Source organism: Rutilus rutilus (genome assembly GCF_951802725.1).
Source record: "Rutilus rutilus genome assembly, chromosome: 9".
NCBI classification, from domain to species: Eukaryota; Metazoa; Chordata; class Actinopteri; order Cypriniformes; family Leuciscidae; genus Rutilus; species Rutilus rutilus.
The window spans coordinates 6,780,548-6,799,267 of record NC_140223.1 but is presented as its reverse complement, the minus strand read 5'-3'; the positions used below and the strand labels follow the sequence as shown (position 1 = coordinate 6,799,267).

The 18,720-nt window shown below is 43.5% G+C and overlaps 2 protein-coding genes across 2 annotated transcripts in view; both read right to left on the bottom strand.

Annotated features, from left to right (window-relative positions):
• LOC311296612 (alpha-2-macroglobulin-like) overlaps positions 1 to 1,862 on the bottom strand; it is a 30,619-nt gene extending 28,757 nt beyond the window's left edge. The window contains exons 1-3 of the mRNA XM_084418456.1: positions 1,710 to 1,862; positions 1,158 to 1,338; positions 895 to 1,051 (exon numbers count right to left, since the gene is read on the bottom strand). Coding sequence (XP_084274582.1) covers positions 895 to 1,051; positions 1,158 to 1,338; positions 1,710 to 1,795 — 424 coding nt within the window. The 5' untranslated portion in view covers positions 1,796 to 1,862. The remainder of the gene's footprint in view (positions 1 to 894; positions 1,052 to 1,157; positions 1,339 to 1,709) is intronic.
• Positions 1,863 to 7,372: 5,510 nt separating this feature from the next.
• Positions 7,373 to 18,206, bottom strand: LOC311296860 (uncharacterized protein; the record flags this gene model as incomplete). The annotated part of the gene is made up of 3 exons (XM_084418840.1): positions 7,373 to 8,244; positions 17,278 to 17,800; positions 18,102 to 18,206. 2 exons carry the CDS (start codon positions 18,204 to 18,206, stop codon positions 17,279 to 17,281), a joined length of 627 nt encoding a protein of 208 aa, XP_084274966.1. The 3' UTR covers positions 7,373 to 8,244; position 17,278.
• Between the last annotated feature and the right edge of the window lie 514 nt (positions 18,207 to 18,720).

Below are 18,720 nucleotides of genomic sequence, written 5' to 3'. Positions count from 1 at the left end.
CACAATGAACTCTTGCACATTTTTGGCATACAACAGTCAGTAGTATAATCTAAAAAATAAATAAATAAAATAATAGTAAGCTACATAACAAAACATAAATTTATATGATTAATGAGAACATAACTCAACACTGTGTGTGAACTGTATTAAGTGTCAAATACAGGGCTGGAAACTGTATACTGCTGCTGGGTGAATGTGTCTTTTGAGCCAAATTCAACTAGCTGTCACAGCTGCCTGTTTTAGCCATAATGTTACAAAAATATCTGACAATTTGCTCCAGCTGACCAGTTAGAATCAAGTAGGCCTATCCCAGACAGCTATGAGGTTTATTACATGTACCGATTTATATCAGGGGTGTCAAACTCCTGGAGGGCTTCAGAGTTTTGTCCAAACCCTGTTAATTTCAAATAACCCTGAAGGACCTGATCAGGTACATTTAATAATTATGGTTAAAGCTAAACTCTGCAGGGCTGTGGGCTCTCCAAGAACATCCCTAATCTATAGTATCCATAGATTTCATATAAAATAAAGTCACACAGATACTATTATTTAGGCTGAACATGTTTGAAAGTGAGGGGATTGTTCAAATGCACACTAGATGACCATTCTCATATTTCCAAAGCTGTTAGAATTCAAAGCTACTCATCCTTAATATCTGCTTTTCTTATCTTTTCCTCTGCTCCTCTTTTTGTTTGTAAATCCATTGAACTGTTTACTTCATACTCTTTTACCATCTGCTGGTTTGTGCAACATTTGTAATGTTTGACCTATGCTCGTTGCCTGATCATAGTGTGCTTTACTTATATGTGCTACATCAGCTGTGATCAGGGTTTAGATGTCAGTGACACCGGCATTATTTACCGAGCTTTAGCCTTTGAGACATTCACAGCTCACCTGTCTGTCCTGGAGTATAGATGGGTTTATCAGTCTGGATAAAAGTCAGAGGATGGTAAGGCTTGAACATGACTTTTCTCTCTTCAGTCGTCCTGAAAGTCTCTCCCTGAAGTTCAACCTTCATTGTCTGCACTGATTCTGCATTGACCAGAGGAGCCTGATGAGAAATAATTTCCTGTATTCACAACCTGCCACAAAAACTAGATGCATTATGATGAAACATATTTGATAATATTCATTATGTGCATGTTTTGATGGCAGACCTTGAAGTTAAAGCAGCGATGAAACTCTTCCTCAGCTTTCTCCTGCAGCAGTAATGTGCTCTGGACACCATGAACCAGATGAATGTTCATGACAAGGCTTTCATTGGGCTTGAGAAGACTTGCACACAGTTTGGCCTCAGATCCCGACTTAATCACTGCAGGAAACGTCACCATGAAATATCTGTCCAGAGAAAATGATCATACAATATTTCATACAAAATAAGAAAAATAAAACAATCTGGGAGGGAAAATAATACAGTTAATTTACTATTGATCAATTATATGAAAAGTGTGAATAAAAGAACAAACTGCGTAATGGAGTCTGGTGACTTAATTCTTTATTTTTGTATGTTTATTCAGAGCAATATTGCTCTTAAAAATACACTGTCAGTGATTATAAATAATCGTGTGCCTTAAGTTGTCTTTCAAACAGTAAACCTCTACTGTGCAACACAGATCGGTTAAATAAATATGGGAGAAATCATCAAGACTTACAAAATGACTATTGGTATATAAATAATTTATCCTCAGCAAAAACTGTTATAAACTTACGGCCCTGATGTTTGTCCATTGACACAGATCAGGAGGAAAGAGAGCAGAAGGAGCCCTTTCCAACAGCAGTCAATATTCAGAGCCATGATGACGAGCGATCATCCACGGCATGAGATGAACTGGACCGTCTCTTTTAAAGGGACTCTCATGCTAAAGGAGGTCCTTCAAAACATGTGTATTGATCATCTGATTAATGATTCAACCATGAAGGCATTGCAGTTCAAAAACATGTGCTAAATTAGATCTACTAAAGCCTTAGAAATACATTTGCGACAAATATTAAAAATAGTAGTCTGGCATGCAGTAAAAGTCAAGTCAAGTCACCTTTTTATATAGCTCATTTTACAATACAGTTTGTTTCAAAGCAGCTTTACAGTGATAACAGGAAAATAATGCAAAGTTTGTTTTGGCTGAACTCCAATAGAGTTAAGAATGTCTCTAAATGCCAATCCCAATGCATCTTTTTAATTATCTACATGGATATTAAAATCACCAACAATTAGGACTTTATCTGCAGCCAGTACTAACTCCAATATAAAATCAGCAATTTTTTGGGGGATAAAGTCTGCATGGTGCCCTGGTGGCCTGTATACAGTAGCCAGCACAAATGGCAAATGGGATTTATCACTTACACTAGATAATGTTACATAAAGCCCCAACACTTCAAAATAATTATGTTTAAAAACTGGATCTCTTAGTAATACGGAAGATATTACTATACATTACAGCAAGACCTCCCCATTTGGCTTTCAGTTGTTTATATCAGTGTAACAATTTTCAAGTTTCAGGGAAGGAAGAGGACAGGGTCGGCTTGCAGAAACTGCGGGCGTTTATTGAAAACGAATGAAAAGAACAAAACAAAGTCGCGCACACAGCGCTATGTCATCAAAAACTCAGTCAACTAGAATTCAGCAATCACTCAAGACGAATCTATACTATTTCTATAATATTTCTTTCCTTTTTCACCTTTTCCACATTCTAATATATTTTAAACATTATACTGTCCTATACCAATTTCTTGTAAATGATGTTTCAAATCTTGCCTTTTTGTGTAAATTTTCTACATGACATAAAAATGTGACTGATTGTTTCCTCCTCTTGGCATTCATCACATTGACCTGTGGGATGTTTTCCATTTTCCATTTAATTTACAATGCCCAATCCTAAGTCTTGTTATTATAACTTGTTCTTTCCTTCTATTTGTCATATCTCTTACAATGCCTACTTTATTTTGAATCATGGATAGATGTCTTCCTTTACTTTCATGATCCCATTGATATTGCCATAATTCCATCACCTTTTTCCACCCTAGACTCTTCCCTTCTGATTTTGACAATTTAATTTCAATGTCAACATGCTCTTTTTTTGTTGCCTCTTTCTCATTTCCCTGTATGCCTACTGTGCTGATATCCACATATATGTAATATTTTTCCCTTGTCTTACTCTTGAATTTATAAACAAGACTTCATATAATACTTCTTGATGACTACTAGCTTTTCCAGTCTTCCTACTCATAAGAGCTGATACAGAATCACTACATACTAGAATGCTGTTATCTCTGGATTGTTCTTCTCCTGGCATCTCGTTTCCTCATGGCTTTTATCGGTCTCCCCACGCCAATTACTGAAACAAGACACAGGTGTTTGTTTGTCATTCACACTTAACCCACTCACGCCGCATCTGTCTCGATCCTCTCTCCTGTCACAGATCTCGCTAAACCCCCTTACCACAATCAGTTATCTTGGGTTTTCTGTCAAACACAGCACATCTAGATTATGATCTCTAATCGTATCATTTACAATAAGTGCTTTTGAAGAAAGGGATTGAATATTTAGCAACCCGAGCTTTATCATTTGTTCATCTGTATTATATCCGGTTTTTTTTTGTTTTTTTTTGAACATCAATTAAATTTTTATCCTTAAATTGGTTTGGGAGTTTCTTGTATTTAATAATTCAGGGAACAGACACAGTCTCTATGTGATAATATCTAGGTGAAAGAGTCTCTATGTGATGGCATTCTGGGACATGAGACAGCTAGAAGACGGTCGGTTTAGCCAGTCTGTCTGCTTCCTGACCCTGGCCCCAGTTAATTGTAACGACTGAGACAAATCAGACACAATTATTTGTTATACTTTTCAAATGATCTTTAAAACTCACTCTGGGATCTATGGTCCCATCCCCCCAACAAGGCCAAGAAGGGTCTTGGTTACCATGACTACGATCAGATAAGTTGGTTTTATTGCTGTTAAAAATGTGGTCACGTGGAAAAAGCAGAGGCCATAGAAAAGACCAACAGCCCTTAAAACAGACAATTTCTGCATGAATTCATGGACGAACTGATCTATAAATGAACATGCACCACAGGACACTGTGCATATGATTTATTGCCTTGTGTACTATTATGTCTTTGATACTACAGTATGTATTTTATGATACAACCAACGGTCAATGTAACCCCAACGGTATCTTGTCTCTTAATGGACACAAACGGCCAGGCCTATGTCTACCCACACTTGGAAGTTCCCCCTTTCTTACTGGTTGAGCCAACCCTGAAAATGTGGGACTTTTCTCAGGCTTTAAATGGTCTCTACACAAGCCCTTCCCTCTCTTCTTCTGGCCTCTACTGCTGCTTCTTCGGGTTGATGTCTGTGGCCACAGCCTGCTATGCCTTCACTCTCCCAACAGAGTGTCAGAAGAAAACTGCAACTTTACCATCACTGATTAAGCAACCATTAACTCTTCCGACTTCCTCACTCCTTGGTTGCCTGCGTGGCCTCTTCGGCCCAGGGACGGCAGTGCACAATCTGCATGTGCTCAGCCATGTGCTCATGGAGAGAGTGAAAACCTTCAACCAGAACAGAGTCAAACAAACCACTCAAGTTCACCAACTTTTCTTCAGACAACGCCGAATAAATCGATTGAGACTCATGGGACCATCAAAAATCCTTCTTCAGGAACTTCACGATATGTTTCACTACAAAGGCCATGCAAGTATACATTTAATGAGGTGCTCTGAAAATGATAAGCTGATGGTTCTTTTCGTGTTCAATGAGTCTTTTCCATAGTTCCATTTCCTGCTTCTGGTTTCATTCTGTCATTCACCATTTTACCTATGCATGTATGTATGTACAGTGGGGAGAACAAGTATTTGATAAACTGCTGATTTTGCAGGTTTTCCCACTTACAAAGCATGTAGAGATCATAGGTACACTTCAACTGTGAGAGACGGAATCTAAAACAAAAATCCAGAAAATCCCATTGTATGATTTTTAAATAATTAATTTGCATTTTATTGCATGACATAAGTATTTGATCACCTACCAACCAGTAAGAATTCCGGCTCTCACAGACCTGTTAGTTTTTCTTTAAGAAGCCCTCCTGTTCTCCACTCATTACCTGTGTTAACTGCACCTGTTTGAACTTGTTACCTGTATAAAAGACACCTGTCCACACACTCAATCAAACAGACTCCAACCTAGCTAATTTTCTACATATTTAAGGTTCAAATTTCTAGTAATATGGTTTATAGTCTTAGAGGTGAATAAGACTGTGTGCCATATTACTAGAAAAAAGAACTGCACCATCCCAGGAGGGATGAATACAAACTATTTTTAACTGTTCAGATCAACCCTAAAAATTGTCTATGAACCCTATATTATTCTGCAGACACCACTAAGACAGCCAGCCATTGGGTGAGGACAGTCTGCTAAGTATCTCATCACTCTGGCGAACAGGAAGGGGGCCAGAGAATATTACGGTGTTTGACATCATACTTGCGATTTCACACCCCTCTTTAATGTTAATTTTAATTTTGTCGTTCTCGCATCCAAAGCAGTATCTAAAGCCCTTGCATTCTTACTATCCTCGATTAAAGTTTGGATGCGTGTCTCTAGTTCTGAAATCTTCTCCGTCAGATTGTCTATTTCCCTGCATTTATGGCATGTGAAGCCCTCGTTGCTGACAGAGAAGGCAATGCTAAACATGTGGCAGGCAGTGCAAGTGACAGTAACAGGAGAAGATGACATGACTCACCATGTTTGTAAAAAGTGCGAGAGAAAAAAAATAAGTTAAGCACGGATGACAGGTTAACAGGCTAATGAAGAAAATATTAAATTTTTGCATTTGCAGTTAAAATAGATCTGTTGAGCTATTTTCTGTAGAAAATAGTAAAATATACACATCATATCATCAGAACAAACTACAAAACTATCAGACAAAACACAAAAAAAAAAAAAAAAAAAAAAACAGGCTACTGACCTATTTCCTGAAAACAAACAACACTGAAATCAAGGGTCAACAATCCCCTACACACACTCAGTGAGAGTGAGAGAGTTACAATACATGTTTGTTTATATTTGCAAATCCCTCGACCCCTTCCTAATATGGTGTCTGAAAAGATTTTATCATTAAAATAAGTCAGTCAAGTAAATCTGTTAAAAGATTCATGTTCATGCAGTTCAATTAATAATAAATATTCTACAGCATGAGGACCTACAATGGATATAAAGTGCCCTCTTAACAAGCTGAAAGAACTTTATTATAGAATTCTTCATAATTACTATAACTGTAACTCTTTTCTTTCTAATTTCAAGACATCTCTTCACATTCTGTAGCTAAACTTGAAACAATACCTCACTTTTGAATGGGATTATGCAAATAAGTATCTTGTCTTATTTTCTCAACTTATAACAAACTTTTTATTTTTGAAATAACAAATGTACTGTTTTTGATTTGGGACTTGGGGTCAAATGAGATTAGGGTGGCAAGATAAGGGATATCCATTCACGACCCCTGCCCCCATTAAAAAAACAAACAAAACAAAAACAAACAAAAACAATTGCAACAAGGACATTAAGGACACAAATAAAGAATAAGTCAGGAACTGACTATTTCAACACATGACAATTTGACAACTCAACACTTAACCATGGGAAAACATAATCCAATATGTGAACTTGGAACAGAATACATTCTATATTATTTTACTTTTTTTTTTTAAGAACTCTTTAAGCAGTAATCACTTTTTGTGACAATTTTACAGTTGTTACCTGGATGGGATGAATTTTGAATTAACTGACGGCAAATGTAAGGCGTTTGTCTTGTGTGAATACATGTGCTTGATAAGATGTGGTTTTTGTATAAAAACAATTTCACACTGATGGCAAGCGAATGGCTTTTCTTCTGTGTGAATTCTTGTGTTTCTTCAGATTGTCCTTATGTGCAAAACCAACTCCACACTGAGTACACTTCTACGGCTTCTCTCCAGTATGAACTCGCTCATGTACTTTCTGGTTTCCAGACTGAGTGAAACGTTCGGATGTTAAACGCACTATTTATGCATGGCTGGGAGCAGGTGTAGATTTCTTTCGTACCAACTAACATTTGGAAAATTTACACCAGAACCACTTTACACACGATTTACACAAAAATTCGTTCTGCTCGTGTTTCATGAATGAGACCCAATATGAGCACTTGTAAGGTCTTTCTCCAGTATGAATTACTTGGAGCCGTTTCAGTGGGGCGACTGTAGTAAAGCTCATCCCACATTCAAAGCACACATGATCTCTCACTTTTCTTTTGCCGTTTACATTTTTACACCTGATTGTTTCACAGCAGTAAACAATGAAGAATGGACAATATCCTATTTTTTCCTAAGTATCTTCATGTTTTATTCTGGATGTTTCTTGATCACTCATGTCTTCAATCTCCTCTTTATTAATCTCCATCTTTAACATAGTACAACACACAGAATTCAGCTGTTTCTGCTTGGATTTCTCCTGTTATTTCTTCTCAGGACCATCTTATTTTACGTTTTATGAATGATAGTTTTTTTTTTTTTTTTTGGAGTGTAGTATTGAGTTTGGTAAAAGGGAATCTTGTAATTCTGAACTGATTTTAATGTAAGTGCATTATATACTTTCAATTTCTTCAAGGCATTATGTAGAAGAATCTAAGGCATTACTGCATATTTAGTCTTAAAATAATACTTTCAGCGGGAAACCTGAGCCTGAGATGATGCACACAGCCTATCAATTCTGGCAGGAATGGATGAGAGACAAACACGAAGCTCCTAGTCAAGTCAAGTCAAGTCAATTTATTTATAGAGCACAACATAAACACAACGTTTGTTGATCCACAGTGCTTTACAGACGGTCAAAAGGTTAATGGAGAAAAGGTAATAATAATAACAATAAAAGAATATAAAAAAAATATATATAAAAAAAAGTCCACTCTTCTCAGACTTTCTCTGTACTTATTCTTGATGTATGTCGGGCTAGAAAAACTCATTTTGCACAAATAGGTTGTGGAAAAGGGCATCAGAACTGTAATGGCACTGTTTGCAACAGCTGGATATTCTTTCTTCACAGTTATCCAAAAACTATCCAAAGCCATGTCTTGAAATTTCATTTTAAACTGCGATCTTCCCTTAGGTCTGTGAGTTGTTCTTGTACTTGCAATGGCATGACTTTTGAACTTTCCAGTCCTGATGAACTCCAAGGATCAAGGACCCAGTCAAACTCAGCATAAGTCTCACCTGGAAAATAAAAGTTGAACCTCTCCTCTAGGACCTTCAGATGCTGGGCAATAAGCTCAGGGAGTTTGCTGTTTGAGTGTGCATTGCACAAGTGAAACATATCAAGTTGGCCCTGTTCAACAAAAAGAACGCCAGAGGGCGAGCTTGGACCCGAAGCCTCCCAATTGTTTCAGTATAAGTGAGAATATTTTCACCTTTGCCTTGCATTTTTGTGTTCAGTTCATTAAGATGCTTAAAAACATTAGCGAGATATGCAAGTTTTGAACACCATTCCACGTCTGTAATTAACTCTGTATATTTAGAATTTTCCTGGTTGAGGACATTTTTTAACTCTTCCCTCAGTTTGTAGAGTCGTGCCAATACCTTGCCTACCTCTTAATAACTGGTTAATGGGATTATTTATGACCTTGTGAGTATAAGGGGGTTCATTGTTTAATATTTGAACTTTGTCTCAGTTATAAAGTTATGAGGGTTATTTTTGAGCTCTGATATCCAGTTGTGTCACATGCCATTCCATCACATAGTGGGGTTTCCAAGCACAGTGGAAGTGATAAAAAGAGATTTTCTAATAATGACGTATATTTCACACTAAAGTTGAAAAACATTCTGTTCTTTAAAAGAATTCAAATGAAATGCTTATAAAATTAATATATAATATAAAATAAATATCTTGCTAATTAACTGTAAGTAAAGTTAAAAAACTTTCTGTTCTTTAAAGGTATATAAATGAAATGCTTATAATATAAAATAAACATCTTACTATTTAAACTAAAGTTGAAAACAACTTCACTTTCTTTAAAAGTATAATTAATGTCCATATCACGTATGAATGGGTTCACAAAAATGCAATGAGTTTAAAGTTGTAATACAAAAGAACCTGAGTGTTTCCCTCTCACACCAGCGTTTGACAGTCATGAGACATTGTGAATGTTTTGGTAGTGCTAAAACTATTTCAAAGTATAATCTTAAAAGTTTAAAGTATATCTTTAAAAAAAAAAAAAGATGTTTTAAATTAAATTAAATTAAATTAAATTAATTATTTAAAGTCTTAATAAAAACAAATATTCTACATCGATGGTCTGTGGAAAAAACTTGACTTGAACTTAAAGTATATTTTTTATTTATCATGGGTATGTAAAATAATTCAAAATTTGAAGTGTCAAAAAGTCATCTCACACATGTGAAATGTTTAATAATTCCTTAAGTTGTCTCTGTGAGAAAATTACCACATAGGCCTATCTTCAGAGAGAGAGCAACAATGAAAACATTTAGAAACTTTGAACCCTCAGGCTGTCCCCATTGATCGGCTGCTTATAAGGCCCTTCCGATCAGCGATGCGTCTTCTGAGAAAGAAGTTCCTTGACCATCATTAATGATAGCTTCAGGATATAGGGTGACAGACCAGATGAGCCTCTGTGCATCATGTCACAGCGTATGTAATGTTAGTCTGCTAATGCCTTTCCAGAGCGAAAGTTTTGTTCGTACTAAATTTATTTCAAAGCATAATCGTAAAAGTTTAAATATAATCTTTTTAAAATGATGAATTAATTAAATACATTCGTATCTTCTATTTATCTTTTAGAAAATTACTGTAATGATTTTGTTTAATGGTGACCTAAAGTATAACTGTTATTAAACAATGTCTGTTCAAAAACTTTAGATTGTTGAAAAACTTTTATATAACATTTATATGAAAAGATTCAATCAGTATTTTTTTTTTGTCCATGCAGGGTTTAAATTTTTATGGTGGTGGCTTTCCACAGCCATGATGATTTTTGTACTTTAACTGCATATTCTATCCCCTACACCTAAACACGACCATCACAGAAAACGTACTCGGTTACTAACGTAACCTCGGTTCTCTCTAGAAGAGGGAACGAGTACTGCGTTTTATCAAAACGCTACGGGAAAAGTCTCTTTTCACGAAACACTGAAGCAAAAAATTATTATATGTAAAACGCGTTGCGGCAGCAGCAGTCAGCTATGGCGAGACGGCTTGCTCGCTCATTGGCTGCTCTGCGGCAACTGCTTAAGCCTATCGAGCGAGGCCTGAGATGACGTCAGGCCAATGAGGGCGCTTCGCGCCCTCCTCGCCACTTCCCGCCGAAACGGGCGTGGCTTACCTCTATAAAAGGAGCTCGAGAAGGCTGATTCACTTGATTTTGATCGCCGAAGCGAACCAGAGTGAACCGTACGCACGGCAGAGAACGCAGTACTCGTTCCCTCTTCTAGAGAGAACCGAGGTTACGTTAGTAACCGAGTACGTTCTCTTACGAGAGTTCTCTCGTACTGCGTTTTATCAAAACGCTACGGGAACCCCTTGCAAAACGCCGTGCGTGCTGGGATAAAAACACTGATCACCGGAAGCTATTTCAGGCACACAGTGCATAATCACCAGATTGACTCACACAGAGTCAGGGAATAAGGGTGGGAGCCTTAATTCCCTATACTGTAGCGTCGTAGAATAGACATGTCCACAGACGCAAGTATAACATCACATAGACAGGGTAGGGAACCTGAACTAATGTGGGAAATGTGGGTTGGAATGCCCTTGGCAGTATAAGCCAGCGCTATGGCGTCAACTATCCATCTGGATAGACTTTGTTTCGAAACAGCCATTCCTTTGGAACGTCCGCTGAACGAGACAAAGAGCTGCTCTGTCTGTCTGAAGACAGCAGAGCGGGACATATAAGCTCTTAAAGCCCTAACAGGGCAAAGAAAACTCGAGTCCCCTTCCTCACTCGATGCCGGCAGGGCAGCCAGGGAAATAACCTGAGCCCGAAAAGGCGTGTTGAGGGATTTCGGCACATAGCCGTGCTTAGGTTTGAGTATGACTTTAGAGTCATTAGGACCAAACTCCAAGCATGCCGGGCTCACAGAGAGCGCGTGCAGATCGCCTATGCGCTTCACTGAAGCGAGAGCCATCAAAAACACTGTTTTGAAAGACAAATGTTTGAGGCTAATAGACTGGATAGGCTCGAAAGGGGCACCTTTCATGGCCGCCAGGACCGTAGAAAGGTCCCACATAGGGACTGAAGGAGGTCTGGGTGGATTCAGTCTCCTAGCTCCCCTGAGGAAGCGGATGACTAAATCATTCCTTCCCAGTGACTGACCCAGCGTTGAACCGGAGAACGCTGAAATAGCCGCCACATACACTTTGAGCGTGGAAGGGGATCTGCCCTTATCCAACAGCTCTTGTAGGAAGGAGAGAACCTCCGTTACCTCACATTCGAGGGGTGAAAGGCTCCGAGCTGTACACCAGCCGGAGAAAGCCGACCACTTTGAAGCATAGAGTCGCCTGGTCGACGGCGCTCTAGCCTCCGTGATGGTATTCATGACTCCCTCTGCGAGACCAACGGGTATCCGTTGAGCGCCCACACATGAAGGGACCATAGTTCCAGGTGTGGGTGCCAGATCGAGCCCCTGGCCTGCGAGAGGAGATCTCTCCTCAACGGCACTGGCCATGGAGCGATGTCTGCTAACTGCATCAGAACTGGGAACCATGCCTGGTTCTTCCAGAACGGTGCTACAAGCAGCACTGGGCATTTCGTTTTCCTGACCCGTTCCAACACCTGAGGCAGGAGGGAGATGGGGGGAAAAGCGTATAGCAGGCAGCGCGGCCACTTTTGGGACAGCGCGCTGTCGGTCTTTGAAAAGAATGCGGGGCAGTGAGCGTTTTCGCGGGACGCGAATAGGTCCACCTCCGCTTTGCCGAATCTCTCCCACAACAGCTGGACTGTTTGTGGGTGTAGAGACCATTCGCCCGTAGGAACGTTGTTCCTGGACAGTCTGTCCGGGCCCACATTCAGCAGCCCGGGCACATGTACTGCTCTCAGCGAGCGCAGGTTGTGCTGAGCCCATAGCAGGAGGCGTTTCGCCAGCCTGTACAGGGGTATGGAATTCAGACCGCCCTGGCGATTTATGTAGGACACCACTGCCATGTTGTCCGAACGGACTATGACGTGTTGGTCCTTGATGTGGGGACAAAAACGCGTCAGCGCGTTGTGCACTGCCAGCATTTCTAGGCAGTTTATGTGTTGGAGCTTTTCCCGTTCTGACCATAGGCCGAAGGACGGTCTGCCCTCGAGCAGCGCTCCCCATCCCGAGGTGGATGCGTCCGTAGACACCATCCTCACCCTCGAGGAAGTCCCCAGGCTTACACCTGATTGGTACCAGTCTTTCGCCATCCAAGGCACCAGGGCTGTGACACAGTCCTGATCGACCTTGAGGCGTAAATGACTGGACACCCACGCTCTGCGCGGAACCCGCGCTTTCAACCAGAACTGCAGCGGGCGCATGCGGAGCAAGCCCAGCCGGAGAACTGACGATGCTGAGGAAATTTTCTGAGCGGGGTGAAAGCGCCGCGGCGGAAAGACATCGCCGCGCGCTGAATGTTCAGCACGCGCTGTGGCGACAGCCGCGCTGTCATAGACTGTGAGTCCAGAACTATACCCAGAAACGGAATCGTTTGGCTGGGGTTCAGTGAACTCTTCGCCCAAATGACCGTGATACCAAGATTCTCGAGGTGATCGAGTAAAATGGCTCTGTGCTCTATGAGCTGAGATCGTGATTGGGCTAGGATCAACCAGTCGTCCAAATAGTTCAGCACTCGCATGCCTCTGAGTCTGAGAGGAGCGAGCGCTGCGTCCATGCATTTCGTAAATGTATGAGGTGCCAGGGACAAGCCGAAAGGCAGGACTGTATACTGGTATGTCTGACCCTCGAAGGCGAATCTCAAGAATCGCCTGTGATGTGACGCTATCTGTATTTGAAAATATGCGTCCTTCAGATCTATCGACATGAACCAGTCTTCTCGGCGAACATGCGCGAGAATTTTGCTGGTTGTGAGCATTTTGAAACGGCGTTTCACTAATACTCTGTTCAGTCGTCTGAGATCCCGAATGGGCCTGATACCGCCGTCCTTTTTGGGGACTAGAAAGTATCTGCTATATATCCCCTGTTCGCTTTGAACTCGGGGAACAAGCTCTATCGCCCCTTTGCTTATCAGTTTTGATATTTCGGCGCGAAGTAGGTGTGCTACATTCAGCGGAACCGAAGTTTCGACGCGCGCTGTGAAGTGCGGAGGGCGTCGACAAAACTGTAGCGAGAAGCCTCTCTTTATAATGCCTAAGACCCAGTCCGAAACCCCTGGAAGCGCTGCCCATGCATCTGCATGGTTGGCTAAGGGCCGGATACAGAGCGCGCTCTGTTCGCCGTGCGACAGAGGTGCTATGGGGCTCACAAACATAGGCGTTATGCCTGCGGCATTTGAGGCGGGGGGCGCGCTTAATACAGCGGGCGGAGCGCTCGCCCTCGACCTTACAACAGTGTTTGGCTGAGTGAGGGGGGGGCTGCGCGAGTCCCGTGGGACTCATGTGTGCGAGTAGATGTGGGCTGTGAGCGGGCACATTTACTGCTTGGGGCGCGCTGCTTGTGTAAGCAGCGCGCGCGCTGACAGGTCTCGTTTTTACAGAGAGCCTGTGATCTGATAGACATAGTGTTCGTGGGCACTGAGTAGTGGGCACTTTTACTATGTGGGGAGCGCAATCAACCTGAGTCGATTTTATTTGCGCGAGCCCTAAGTGCAGGGCTGTGCTTGTGTGTAGGGATGGGCACTGAGAAGTGGGCATCGACACTACATTTATAGCACCATCGGCCGTGGCCGGGACACCAGAAATACCGTGAGTAAGTGTGGGCGCGGGAGAGCGGGCACAGTTACTGCAATGAGTGCACTGTCTGTCTGAGCAGAGTGAATGCACACAGGTTTCGTCTTTACAGAAACCACAAGGCATGCAGAACATAGTGTTTGTGGGCACTAGGCAGTGGGCACGTTCACTATGTTGCGTGCGTGATCGACCCGAGTCGAATATATGAGCGCGGGCCCTGTGTGAAGGGCTGTGCTAGTGTGTAGGGATGGGCACTAGCAGTGGGCATCTTCTCTACACATATAGCATCATCGGCCGTGCTCGTGGGCAGCAAAAAACACGTCTGCAGTTGCCTCTCGGGGAACAAACAGAGTGATTTGCATTCGGTGGCATAAATATTTTCTGCCGGCCGGCCTGGGGTTCGAACCTCCGACCCCCCGCGCGCAAGTCTAAGAATCTACCACTGGACCACAGTGAAGATACATTGACAAAGTCAGCGCGAGTATTATCCGCACTGGCGTTTGCTTGTCAGGCATGTACCACGTGCTTGTGGGCAGCAAAAAAAAACACGTCTGCAGTTGCCTCTCGGGGAACAAACAGAGTGATTTGCATTCGGCGGCATATATATTTTCTGCCGGCCGGCCTGGGGTTCGAACCTCCGATCGCCCGCGTGCAAGTCTAAGAATCTACCACTGGACCACAGTGAAGATACATAGACGGCATGTACCACGTGCTCGTGGCCAGCAAAAAACACGTCTGCAGTTGCCTCTCGGGGAACAAACAGAGTGATTTGCCTTCGGCGGCATATATATTTTCTGCCGGCCGGCCTGGGGTTCGAACCTCCGATCGCCCGCGTGCAAGTCTAAGAATCTACCACTGGACCACAGTGAAGATACATAGACGGCATGTACCACGTGCTCGTGGCCAGCAAAAAACACGTCTGCAGTTGCCTCTCGGGGAACAAACAGAGTGATTTGCATTCGGCGGCATATATATTTTCTGCCGGCCGGCCTGGGGTTCGAACCTCCGATCGCCCGCGTGCAAGTCTAAGAATCTACCACTGGACCACAGTGAAGATACATAGACGGCATGTACCACGTGCTCGTGGCCAGCAAAAAACACGTCTGCAGTTGCCTCTCGGGGAACAAACAGAGTGATTTGCATTCGGCGGCATAAATATTTTCTGCCGGCCGGCCTGGGGTTCGAACCTCCGATCGCCCGCGCGCAAGTCTAACAATCTACCACTGGACCACAGTGAAGATACATAGACAAAGTCAGCGCGAGTATTATCCATACTGGCGTTTGCTTGCAGGCCTGTACCACGTACTCGTGGGCAGCAAAAAACACGTCTGCAGTTGCCTCTCGGGGAACAGACAGAGTGATTTGCATTTTCAGAACGCCTGCAAATGTGAGAAGAGTGGAAATCGCCCAGATTCAGCGGGGCTGAAAACACTCCATTCTCTTTCGCCAGTGACGCGCGGGAACCGTAGAAACGGTGTTCGGTTGCAGGCAAGCGGGTACTACGCGCTCGCTGGCTGCAAAATGCATCTCTGCAGTCGCCTTCAGGGGACTTACCCCTCATTTACACTGCACACGTGTGCGGTGCATTACGTCTGCTACAAGGTTTTATTCCGTCCTCCACGCGGTGCCAACTCACACCAGGAGCATTTCAGAAGCGGAGCGACTGGATGCGCGAGACCACGTGATTTGCCTGTCCGACGTGGTTTTTCTTGATTTTTGGGTTTCTACCATACAGCCTATGGTTTCTACCAAGGATATTGGTGTGTAATACGTTTGGGAGTTTGCACAGGGTGTTTATTTTGAATTTGACAATGTGTTTTTTACTTTTATTTTGTATTTCTGGTGCGACTTGGACGCGCGTCCGTCAAAAATAGACTAGGCGCCTATATTTAGCGAAGCGGCGCGGAGAGCCGCTTCTGGGAAGCTTCTGAAACGCGCCGCGTCGCGGCCGGTGTAAACACAAGCATTGACTAGAATGGGCGCGATCAGCTCCGGTAGCCGTGTGGCAGCCGAAATGCGCCGCAGACGTATGCAGTGTAAATGAGGGGTTACGGTACGTTCACACGGGGCGTGAGCGTCAACGCTTCCCATTGACTTTGAATGGGTGACGTCAAGCGTTGCCGAAAAGAATTGTGGATCCGTCGGCGGCGCTTCACTGGCGTTGCTCGCGGCAGAAGTTGAGAATTTTTCAACTTCTGCCGCGAGCAACGCCAGTGAAGCGCCGCAGACGGAAGCGTCAGCCAATAGGATCGCTCTATGCAAATACAGTAGCCAGGCGGCAGCCAATCACGTTCATCCTGTTCAAGAGCAGCAAACTGAGGATACATTTTAAATTTCATTGGCTGACGCTGCTATGACCATGGCGTCAGTGTCAAACTTCAGCCACGCCTTCCGTCAAGCGTTGACGCTGACGCCCCGTGTGAACGTACCGTTACAGAGCAAAGCATTGGCGGCATAAATATATATGCCGCTAGACCGGGATCCGAACCCCGGTCTCCCGCATGGAGACACTATAATTCCACCACTGAGCCACAGGGGGATACAGGCTTTGAAAGCGGCGTCAACATGTATTCTTCGGCGTTTGCTGGCAGGCAAGCGTGTAACAGACTCACTTTCTGCAATAATATTTCCAGTCGCCGAACAGGGAACTGAGAAATGTGAGAGAAAAGAGTTCAGACCGACCAACGGTGGGACTAAGAACACTCTTTTCTCCTTCGCCGGTGAATGACGCGTGCAGAGGCAGGGTAGCTTTTCTTGTAACGTAAAGAAAAACTAATCCCGCCGTCCGCTTCAGGAAGGGCAGCCTCGGAAAGGATGCCTGGCGAGTCCTCAGAGTCACCGTAGGCAATTGGCTCGAAGCGCCCTCATTGGCCTGACGTCATCTCAGGCCTCGCTCGATAGGCTTAAGCAGTTGCCGCAGAGCAGCCAATGAGCGAGCAAGCCGTCTCGCCATAGCTGACTGCTGCTGCCGCAACGCGTTTTACATATATGAAAATTAAAGGATAATTTTTTTTTTCAGTGTTTCGTGAAAAGAGACTTTTCCCGTAGCGTTTTGATAAAACGCAGTACGAGAGAACTCTCGTAAGAGAACTACATTTGTACATTTTCAAAAATTAAATAAATAAATAATTGATTATAATTTCTAAGCTGTTTTGCGCGCACACACACACACACACACACACACACACACACACACACACACACACACACACACACGGTTCTAAAAAATGAACTAATCTCTATATTTAAATAAAATTATTATAAATAAAATATATAACCAATGTATAATAACATGTTACTAAAATGTATTTAAAAAACATGTAAACATAGTTTTAGCTAAATTAATATATTTATAAAAACACCTTACATTACCACATCTTGTCCGGAGACACTGGCTCGGCGGCGGCCATCTTGTCCGGAGACACTGGCTCGGCGGCGACCATCTTGTCCTGAGACACTGGCTCGGCGGCGGCGGCCATCTTGTCCGGAGACACTGGCTCGGCCGAGACCATCTTGTCCTGAGACACTGGCTCGGCGGCGGCCATCTTGTCCGGAAACACTAGCTCGGTGGAGACCATCTTGTCCTGAGACACTGGTTCGGCGGCGGCGGAGGCCATCTTGTCCGGAGACACTGGCTCAGTGGACGTGACGTGAACAGTCTCTGGATCGGCAGACGTGACGTGAACAGTCTCTGGCTCGGCAGGGCTGACGTGGAGCTCTGGCTCGGCAGGACTGACGTGGAGCGCAGGCTCGGCAGGACTGACGTGGAGCTCTGGCTCGGCAGGGCTGACGTGAGGTGCAGACTCGGCAGGGCTGGCGTGGAGTGCAGGCTCGGCAGAGACCTCGACGGAAGGAGACTCTGGAATGGTGGTTTTGGCAGGACGAGACACCTATCGGCCGATCTTCTTGGCCCTCCGTGCTGACATGAGTGGTGAGTCCATCACGCTGGACATTAATCTAGAACGTCCAGAGACCGATCCGGTGATAGGCCTGATGGGTGGCTTGACGTGAAGATTCTCAGGCTTAGAGTTTGCGGGGTTCTTCCTCCGCAAGGCCCACAGTAAATGATGAACCGCTCAAGGAAAGGGCCAAGTCAATATACTGTTCAAGAGTCCCGTTAGGGTCATGCAATGGCATACGGTAGTTGAGTGACTAAGATAGTCCTCCGCGAAAAAATATCATTAGACATACCTCATCCATGTAAGTCAGAGGAGCAAGCTCCAAAAAGTCCATTACATAATTCTCGATGGGTCGATCTCCTTGACGGAGACGTAAAATTTGTGCTGCTGGATTCATCGATGGGTCTGGGTCTTACTTGGCTGCTGGATCTGTGTTGGTGTAGTTTTCTGTCACAAACTGCTCGGAGACCAGAAAGTTTAGATCCAAATGCAGCTTTAATCAGAAGGGGACAATCCATACACATAAACAACTGAACAGGCAACAGGTTAAAGTCCAGGTAGGCAGTCCAAACAAACAAACACACAAGGCAGGGGACAAGGCAAAAAGGGTAATCCAGAGGCAGGCAGAGAGTCCAAGAAACCCAAATACAGGGAACCAAAGAAATGCTCAGAGATGCAGTGCAACACATACAAAACTACACCGTGATTGAATGTGAAAACCAGGCTTATAAGAGGTGAGCTAAACAAGGTAATGACAAACAGGTGAATGTGATCAGTGAAGATGAGTCCGAGCAGTGAGTATGGGAAATGTAGTTGTGAGGGAAAATGACAATCTGAAATGGAGTGCCCTGACCGTTACAGAGTGGACTGTTTATTCTAGTCTGCTTTTTGGTTTATTGGTGAGTGTTTCT